The sequence below is a fragment of the Osmerus mordax genome, chromosome 6, assembly GCF_038355195.1.
Source record: "Osmerus mordax isolate fOsmMor3 chromosome 6, fOsmMor3.pri, whole genome shotgun sequence".
NCBI classification, from domain to species: Eukaryota; Metazoa; Chordata; class Actinopteri; order Osmeriformes; family Osmeridae; genus Osmerus; species Osmerus mordax.
In genome coordinates this window covers 11,926,294-11,936,377 of record NC_090055.1, presented here as the reverse complement: position 1 = coordinate 11,936,377, position 10,084 = coordinate 11,926,294, and the positions used below count along the sequence as shown (strand labels likewise).

The 10,084-nt window shown below is 43.2% G+C and overlaps 1 protein-coding gene across 1 annotated transcript; it reads right to left on the bottom strand.

Annotated features, from left to right (window-relative positions):
- Positions 1-9,666, bottom strand: LOC136944470 (collagen alpha-2(VI) chain-like). The gene is made up of 29 exons (XM_067238245.1): positions 9,561-9,666; positions 8,556-9,190; positions 8,308-8,328; positions 8,161-8,226; positions 8,018-8,071; positions 7,871-7,915; positions 7,738-7,764; positions 7,555-7,581; positions 7,415-7,459; positions 7,088-7,141; positions 6,818-6,880; positions 6,618-6,680; positions 6,413-6,466; positions 4,292-4,327; positions 4,147-4,209; positions 3,991-4,053; positions 3,851-3,913; positions 3,698-3,760; positions 3,129-3,179; positions 3,007-3,042; positions 2,806-2,868; positions 2,663-2,725; positions 2,485-2,520; positions 2,304-2,349; positions 2,055-2,207; positions 1,678-1,880; positions 1,239-1,482; positions 1,082-1,120; positions 1-948 (listed from the first exon to the last, which is right to left on the bottom strand). The coding sequence occupies exons 1-29, from the start codon at positions 9,664-9,666 to the stop codon at positions 341-343; spliced, it is 3,090 nt and encodes a 1,029-aa protein (XP_067094346.1). The 3' UTR covers positions 1-340.
- Between the last annotated feature and the right edge of the window lie 418 nt (positions 9,667-10,084).

Sequence of the window (10,084 nt, the reverse complement as noted above, 5' to 3'; positions counted from 1 at the left end):
ATTCGTATTTCGTGTTACCTTGCAGGTAATTTGCCAATTTAACAGACATCACAAACATTCCATGTTATACATATTTAGGGAATACATGTGTCGGCCAGATATTTATAATTGAATGAATTATTTTGCATGTGATGGATGGCTCACACGATGAAAGAATGTTTAGAAGAGTCACGGAGAATGAACTCATCAGTTTTGAACAACAAGCAATGTGCATGTAGTTTAACAATTGTACTTACATTTGAGATTTGAGCCAAAGCGATTGAGAAAAACTGTAATACCTTCTAGGTCAGTATAGCACTGCCATTTTTGACAAAGAGCAGCAGAGACAAAACAACTTTGCTTAACCGAGACAACGACCAATAGACCTCACCACACCTGGAGCAGTCATTTCCTTAAAGTTCTTCAGGTTAAAGATGAGAGATGTGTCCCCTAAAGTAAGCTGCAGAAGCCTGGCTCTATCTACCTCAGGGCCCACTGCAATTGCCATGCTGACTACGTTGGCTTTCCTCATGGCGTCCACAGCCTGCACCATGTTCCTATCAGACACCACTCCGTCGGTGACAAACACAAAAGATATCTCAGCATTTCTACGGACTCCTCTGAACCGGCCTCCGGGGCTCACGACCAGGTTCTTAGCAGCGTAGAGGATGGCGCCTCCTAGTCTGGCAGAGGAGTCCCGGTACACAGCCTGGAAGGCCAGGGAGCTGATGCTGCTGGTACTGTAGGAGAAGTCTAGAAGGACTTCTGGGTCTTGTTCCCCTCCAATCTGCAGGACAGCAAAGCGAGCCCCCTTTGCGTCCGAGTCCCCATTGGACAGAGGGATTTCCTGGGCCAGTCTGTTGATGAAGCCCAGAACGGTCCGGAAGTTTCCTGGCCCTGTTCTCTCAGAGCCATCCACAAAGAACAGGATGTCGACAGGGCGCTGGACCAGGGGAGCAACATTTATATCTGTGATAAAACACAGCTGTGTTGATTATGTAATTAGGTGTTACCTCATAAATCAGTCTATGTCTGTGAGTGTGGGGGGTATGTGTGAGGAAGCGTGTGTGATCAGCATTCCAAAGTCAAATGTTGTACTTACCCGGCGCACACTTCAGGTCAGGACAGATCGTCTCTGGATCTGAAGAAGTGTAAATGAGGAATTGGTTGAAAACCATACATCATATTCCGTGACGTGAAGGTAGAAAGCAAAGAAAAGCCTCGCTTTTGTTGACATACATCTGTGACGGTAGACTTGCCTGGGCAAAGCAACTGTTCAACCTCCTCCAGGAAGTCTTCCGCTGTCAGCTCTGCGTACACGCTCAAGGTCTTCACCCGGTCGGTCATGTTGCAGGCTATCCTCTCCAGGTTCTGCCTCTCAGCTCCGGTCTTGAACATGTCACCTATGGCGACAGCGTACACATCCACCCCGCCACACAGAGACCCCAGACTGTCCAGATCCTTAGGGTCGTACCGACCATCCGTGATGACTATTGCCATTACCTTCAGATAAAATAACATCAAACCAAATCACATCATGTTGAACTTCAAATCACATTAGCACAGCAGCGATTAGGTGGATAAGTCTATCACACTTAATTAATTTAAAGATGCTGGAGGCAATCAGAGTAGACATAGAAAGAAAGAAGTGTCCTTTATCCAATGTGTTACGGAAGCCTTGAAGAGAGGGGAGGGTACCTTGGTGCCAGGCCTGCGCCCGGGGACGATCAGGTTGTCGTAGGTGTACTTCAGGGCGGATGGGGTCCAGGTGCCTCCCGCAATCCACTCCAAGGCCTTGACCTTGACCTTGAAGGAGGTCAAAGTGGTCACAGTCTTGTCATCCATCCGGATAGCCTGAACAGCTCCGAAGTGACTATACTGGACCACGCCAAAACGGGACCCTGCCATCCAATTACAGAACAAGAATAAAGAATTAAACCTAAAAAATAATCAATATTTGGTTTCCTTTAGAAGCACTGTAAATTACGGTAGCTTTGATTTTTGGAAATAGTAAATGGAAATCAGGCTAAACTCAGGTTTCTTTGAAAAGACAATAAAATACATTTTGTATTTACCTGATACATCAGTTTTGTTCTTGGCCATTGACCCCAGTCTGTTTGCCACACTAAGAACAAAGTTCTTAGCTAGGCTGAAGTTGGTTTTTCCTATACTCTCAGAGCTGTCAATCACAAACACCAGGTCGAGAGGAGGACACATCTTCACACAGTCTGCAAAAGATGCAGAAACACTTAGAAACTTGTTATGGGTATTATATTCAAAGCATTGGACAGCTGGTTGTCGTTACTAACAGTAACATTTCTTACCACAGCATCCACATGTTTCTCTTACATGTCCCATGAGTTCACACTCCTGCCAAGCCAAGATGGTATTGCTTAGTATTATTTTCCTCCAGAAGAGGATATATGTAATACATGTGGTTTATTACACCTGCCTGTTGTACATTAGTCCGTTGTTATTCTATTCTCTACAATGTCCATTACTTACAGTCAGTGCTGAACGCCCGCGTGGGCCAGGGGATCCCTACAGACAATTGCAAAATCAATTACCTACCAAAAATTAGCTATTATGTAACAAAATTGTGCCAAATGGTGTCGAATAGACAATTTACAATGTGAGTGCGTCATTGGAATACGGGTTTGCATGTCTATGGTGAGTCACTCACTGAAGACCCAGGCGGACCTCTTATCCCTCTGTCTCCTGGATTCCCCTGAAGCCCTGGCTCTCCCTGTGGGAAGGTAAAGGAATTACACAAACAACATCAACAGAACTCTCTGCGCCTACACCACTCTGCGTTTCAACACTCACTGGCTCTCCTGTCCCTCCTTTGGACCCTTCTTCTCCTTTCTCACCATAGTACCCTCTGGAGCCCTGTGCAGGTCAATGTTATGGAAAGATACATGCAGTTACAGTGACGATGCATCAAAAAAAAAATTGGGGGGGGGGGGGGGGGGGGGGGAGGTATACTGTATATTAACTGTATTAAATTTAGGCAGCATTTCAGTTTACCGGCAAGCCAAGTAAGCCAGGTTCTCCTCTGTCACCCTGAGAAGGAGGGAGAAGCAATGAGTTTCAAGACGGAGCCGACAATCAAAAGCAGTGCTGAGTAAATCATCGGTTTAGATAAATACCTGTTCACCTCTGGGTCCTGCGTAGTTGTAGCCATCTTTTCCTTTGTCTCCCTTGAATGCAATACAATGACATAAAACATGTATTATTTATAATCTTTTGAGGCAACAAAAAAACTTTTCTAGCTTTTGGATAAAATAGCCTTTTCCCCCTTTTGATAGATAGATAAACTTCTCTAACTCTCTTCTGCATTCTGAGATGGAGGATTTGTGTGTGTGACGGAAGATTTGTCATTGATGTAAGAGCGTGCATGTCAACACTCAACAAAGCCGTCATCTCCCTCTACCACTCACTGTCACTGTTTGTCAAAGGGGGTCTTGATTCTGCAAACCATGTTACTGTACCCTTACCTCAACATTCCCTCTTTTGTGTCAATACTGACGCCTGTTGGAACCTGTAAGTAAGGTAAAGTGGTGCTGTTTCGGAGATAAACCTCAGTCACTCACCAAGACCAGGTGTTTACCATCTGACCAAGAGTATCCTGGTTGTCTTTTGGCAAAGTGTGGGTTTAAAAGTCTCATGCTTATAGAGGACCAAGAGGAGTGTGGGTGAGTACACCAGACCATCTCACCTTTGCCCCTTGCCCCCCTGCATGTCCTCTGGGTCCAAATTCCCCTATCTGTCCCTGAGAACCCTGGAGAAGCACACAGAGACTGAGTGGACTGTTAGTGGGAGAGCTTGTCCACATAGCCAGAGAGAAGTTATACGGTCTATGGATGCTTACCGGAGCTCCCAACTCCCCTTTGTCACCTGCTGGACCACGGACCCCTGGGAAACCTGGGGCGCCCTGGCAAAAGACAAAATGATTCACTTGACTCATCTTCACAGGTAGCTTTTTATGGGATTCATTAGAAGTTGACTCACTGTGGAGCCTGCTGCTCCAGTGTCTCCTGTGAGTCCCCTTTCACCCTCTGGCCCTAGCTCTCCCTGAAAGTAAACCAGACAGTGAAAACAAACTATGGTGTATACAATCATAGACATTATTTGTGGCTGTAAATTGAATCTGGATTGTGCGAGTACCTTGGCTCCTTTTCTGCCTGTCCTCCCCCGTGGACCAGCATCTCCACTATCCCCTCTGATGCCCTGGAAAACAGGACCTTCAAATTAAACAAGTACGATAAAAGCTGTTGCAACCAAAGATGACTATCATCCATCTAGCACTTACATCATCTCCTGGAGCCCCTGCAGGTCCAGGCTGGCCCTATGGGACATACATTGTTGTTAAAGGTGGAATGGACCTCTTGATCATATGTAGTGGTGATCTAACCAACCGCTTCTCTTGCAAAATGAAGCACTGCATTCAAAATATCACAAACACGTCTCAAAAGCACACATTTGTCTCATGTTGCAAACACTTTTGCCATTATATTACATTTTTGGATATATCATATACACACAGTTATTCAAAACCTAAAGCTCTTCTTTCATGAGCTCCTTTGTACATTTCTGTACAAGATTGAAAGTAAATGGCAGAGATGATGAAAAATTCATGGTAAACACGAAAACAAGATTGAAACCAAACTTATTTTTTACTATAAGCATTTGTGGTTGTGAATACAGTATTACACAGTACAAAAGAAAGAGTGTAGTAGGACAGAAACCAAACCTAATTTTGAAAAAGGTGATTACGGAATGGTGTGTCTGTGTGTGCCATGAACTGTAGCATACAGTAATATATACTATTTTCCACAATATTGTCAGAATGTCTTTTTACAGTCACTGTACTGTTGCACGGTATGATACAGTAATCCACCAGACTGTGACCAATCAAGCAGTGCACTGCAGTCAATGGATGCATGGGTGCTAAAATACATGTTTGTGTATAGTATACCGTGTGTTGTGCTGAAACCGATATTATGTGTACATTAGAACATGTGTATATTACAGTATATTGTTACATACCTGTTATAATTTCTACAGTAAAGGTTCAAATTATACCCACCACTAGCCTTTCAACCCAAATTAGGCTATTTATAGGCCTATTCTAAAGCCATGATTGGTTGGTGTTGAGTAAAGCAATGAGTGTTTGCACATGTGAGGAGGTAGTGTAAGGCACTGATGAATTAGTGTGGAATTTTGATTGGTTGTGTTTGAAAAAGGAAATCAAGATGCTTCCTGTTAGAATTTTGTGTGTTACGTGGAGAATTGTGTGTTGTGTTTTGCAAAAAGTGTTTTAAGAAATTGAAAACTGGGTCAAAGGCCCAAAATGTGCATAGCCTATGGTTTTGCAGATTTGAGGTGTGGTTCTCGTGTTTGAGTGTCAGAAATTGTGTGAAAAGTAAGTAATTTGTGTGTAAGCATTTTTTTTTTTACTGTAAAAACTTGACGATGACATTGAACTCTACTGTCATCTGCATCTACAAAAAGAACATGTAAATGTGTCATATTGAATGATACATAACCTACCTTTAAAGATACCAGGGTTAAGACGACATCTCAGTTCTCTCTATCTGAATATATTATATTTTTCAGACTTATTTAACACCCATAATTTAAATGAGAAATAATTTTATTTCTGTGGTAAAATATGAAGTAAGTAAGTATTCTGTTTCCTCCTTCTGTGTCTCTATGAAGTCAGACAGGCCGTCCAAAAATGGGTTAAGTCAAAGACACATTTATTAATCATGCAGTGTGACACACAAGACCAGGAAGTGGCGACACAAGAACACACACAGACACTGTTACGGCCACTGCAGTCGGCCACTGCAGTTGACTAGTCCCTGTCCCTTTTACACCCTCTGCTGGTTCTCCTGTGTTTGTGTGCTGTCTTGCCTAAAACTTCCACACCTGTCACCCATTACCTCATTTTCCTGCTGTTCTTCAACCCTGGCTTTCCAACCACTCCTCGTCAGATCGTTGTCACAGATACCATGGTAGTATGTGCTTCAAGATCAGTCAAGTACTACTTTAACTATTTTTCATTCACTAACCTGTTCTTCTTGTGCCCAGGATCATACACAGTGTGCCTGTTGCCTGCCTGCCTGCCGACCCGCTAGTTCACAGTCTTGTTTTCTCATCTGCCTGCCGCCTCTCAACCTCCAGCCTACGCCCCCAATGAAATCACCTCAGACTTACTCCTGCCTCTGTATCTGTGCTGGGTTTGGGTCCACTCTGTGCTATACCACAACAGACACACATCATCTTCTGTAATTTCCAAGGGTTCATTCTGATAAGTCATGCTCTTTCCCTAGGTTCTGCCCCTCTGTCTTTCCGTTCAGGAATTTTGTATGAGAATGAGAGAATGTAGTTAATCAGCCAAATACATTTAAAGAGAGAGTTACTCTACCTTCGCTCCTTTTCTTCCAAACAGACCTGGGTTTCCTGCATAGCCAGAGATACCCTGCAACAAATTGAGTCTGTGTTTCCGAGATACATTGATACTGTTGGAATATGCAGTACTGAATATGTATATATGTGTGAAAATGAATATGTATGTGTGATCATGAGAATCCTCTTTGTCAATGTTTAATAATGTTCTGATGATGTCAAACTTTTCTCCCCGGCCTGCCACGATCCCCCTGAGGTCCTGGTCTCCCACTCCGTCCAGCAACACCCTGTCCACAACACAATACAACACAACCACACAAAAATTCAAACAACACAGAAGTTATTTTCAAAAGTACAGTCATTGTGAAAATTATCAAAAATGTATTGAGGTGCTTTATTCATGGAAGTGAAGGACACCACAGACCTGTTCACCTGTTGTTCCTGCTTCACCTTTGACCCCAAAGTCCCCAGGAGAACCTGGATCTCCCTAAGGCAAAATAAAAGTGAAATAAAAGTGTATTGATCTCATTGACACTGTTTCTCCCAGACTTAGATTAAGATAAATACTCACTGATTAAGCCATTGTCTGTAACAGAGTCCCTATTCAATGTCTAATAATCTACAGGCTGAGGCATACAGTACAGTCATGTCATCCTGGCAAGAGAAATGCTTGTTGAGATGTTTCACATCTTACTTGCATGCCAGGGTGTCCTTTACATCCAGGCGTACCCATGGTGCCAGTTTTTCCCTGCAAAAGATAAAAGTGTTTTCTCTTGTCAGATAAGATAATCACTGGAGCGTGTAGAGTACATGAGCTGACATAAACATATTTAGCAGAACTAGAGGTAACATGCACACTAATAAGCCTACTATTTTGGGTGCTGGAGGGTCTACTGGCTTTCAATTCCAAAATGTAAAAAAGATAACACTGATGCAAACAAAGGACCCCATATGCCTCTGACCAAATCTTTGATTCAGGCTTGTACAGGTGCTCTCAAAAACAGATGAAAAGGAGACAAACCTTTTCTCCATCAATGCCATCATACCCAGCAGCTCCATTTTGACCCTAAAAAAGATCACGTTGAGTCCATCAGTATGACAGATAACAACAATGTAACACACCAACAACTAAACCAAGAGGCTGAAGATAGAACTATGTACCTTTGTCCCAGAAGTTCCAAAATCCCCCTGTCAAACAGAATAACAATTTAACAATAAGAAAGCAATGTTATTGAATGACTTCAACGGCCTCAATAGCACTTTAGGTGAAATTCGGGACAATTTCAGAACTAGATCAAATCTCAGGGGAGGTCAGCGTAGTCTGCAACCTCTTCAAGGTCTTACCTTTTCTCCTTTTAGTCCAGGAGATCCCTGTAGAAAGAGTAAACATTCCCCATGTATGAGAAATTGCTCCATTAAAGCAACACATGAATGAATTCAGTATAGTTCTATCATTCAGTACTCTGTGCCTTCTCACCTTTGGACCAGGCAAACCAATTGGTCCCTCAACACCAAGGTCCCCCTGTGAAAACATATTTCAACCACAAGTCAATAATTATATCATGAGTATCTTTCACGGTTCAAGTTGCCAGATCAGCTGTAACACTGCTAAGGTTGATCTTACCTGTTGTCCAGGGAGACCAGGGTCTCCGATTGCACCCGCAGTTCCCTTCTCGCCCTACGGACAAAAGGATCATCTGTCTGCTCATTCTAACTCTATTGAAAATATACAGTACATCAAGAATTACATGGTAAAAGCTTGCTTACCTTCATTCCTTTATACCCTTTTTCACCAGGAAATCCATCTCTTTGGACACACATAGGTACCTGGCACTGGTGAAAACCACAGGGTTTTCAAATACAGTAGGTTTTCAGTGTTCAGACTAAGTACTAATTAACCATCGTTTTACTTACCTCATATTCGGCATGTTTCACCTGGGCAAAGAAATTACAGTAAGTCAAGCACAAACTGATGTCTAATGAAACATGCATCCATGTTGGTGCTCCACTCTCACACTAAGGCGATGGACCAGCAAGGCTGCTGTTTTGAGTCCCAGGCTATCTAACAAGCATGTATAGAGGTACTGCAGTGGCATTGAACTGGCATTGATTTAGTACTAGTGCCACTATTTGAACTCACAAAGGCCCCAATATGGACTTACTATGCTCTCAGCTATGCTGTTTACTGCTGCATTACGGGGGATGCTGGGATATGCCAGGTAGTCTCTCCTGTACACCTCCATAGGTGGACTAGCAATCTGTTTTAACTCGTTCTCCACTGTCTCCTTGTCCGTAGCCACCACAAATATCTTCATGCCCGCCCCCTTGGCTTCCTCTGCGGCCTGCTGGACCCCACCGCAAGGGCTTCCTGTGATGTATCCGTCTGTCAGCACCACGGCATACTGCAACCTTGGTCTCCTATTGCGACCGGCAAAACGCACTCGATCCGTCATATTTCTTAAGGCGCAGTCGAGGTGAGTACCCCGACCGATATAACGAACAAGCTGTAGCCGTGACAGAAACATCTGAGTATCGGTCTCAACGTTGCTGAAGATCTCCACACGGTCTGAGAAGTGCAGGCCGCCATAAGCCCAGCGGATCTTGCTGGAGCCTAAGGCAGAAGATGGGGAGGGGGTGACAGACGTGGATGTGTGGGACCTATCCAGCTTCTCCACGAGCAGTTTAATGAATATTTTAAGCTCCTCCACCAGATTTCCCCAGGGTTGCTCCTTCAGAGCCACGCTCTCTGAGGTGTCTATGGCAAAGTACACGTTCACCGGGCACAGGCCGCTGGCATCTGACCAAAAGCATAAATAAATATGTTACTGCTGTATATTTATATTTTAAAAGTGCCATATGTATTTATACACATGTTCAACAATTATACTACAACAATCAACAGGTATGGTTATTGAATAGATAGGGATATTGATAGTTATTGGAGCATCTACAAGTCTACAGTCCATCTGTAGGGCTTCTCAAAATAAACCCAATGTAGGACTACAGAAAGCAAATATATTACTGTTTGCAAACACACATATATTAATTATAAGGTATTATGTTGAACAGTCATGTTATGTTAGTCATGTTAAAGTGTAAAGTGGCATTGCTTGTTGACTGATTGTCAGCACCATCAGCCAGCCCAGAAACCTTTCTCTTGGCCTCACCAAGGATGTCTCTGGGCCTGATAACCATGTCGTCATAATCCGGGTCCTGAGCCAACAGATGGAGGGCCCCCAGAAGCAGGACCCCTGCTCTCAGAACCAATCTCATGATGCCAGGTGACAGGTGGGTCAATGCGGTAGCAGGTCCAATCTAAACAAGACTTGATTGTAAAGGAAAAATTAGCCTTCAAACACATTTCTTACACTTCTTTTGGCATTTAAGTCCATGTAATGTAGTGAATACTCGTATACTGCTGAATGGTATAGAATTGAGACAGACCCTAAGCAGGCAATGGAAATGTGTCCACAAAAAACATTAAGAAGTTTACTGAGAAAATATGCCTAAAGCAAATATTTAAAATATTACAGAGCAATATATAAATACTCTCTGCAAGATAACTTTTGAATGATACATCTATTAAGTGCCTTGAATGGAACATCAAAAAAGTGACACAAAAGATTATCTAAAACTGCTAAATTGCTTTACTAAGCTCAAAGTGAGAGAGCACAGGTCTGCTATCCCCATG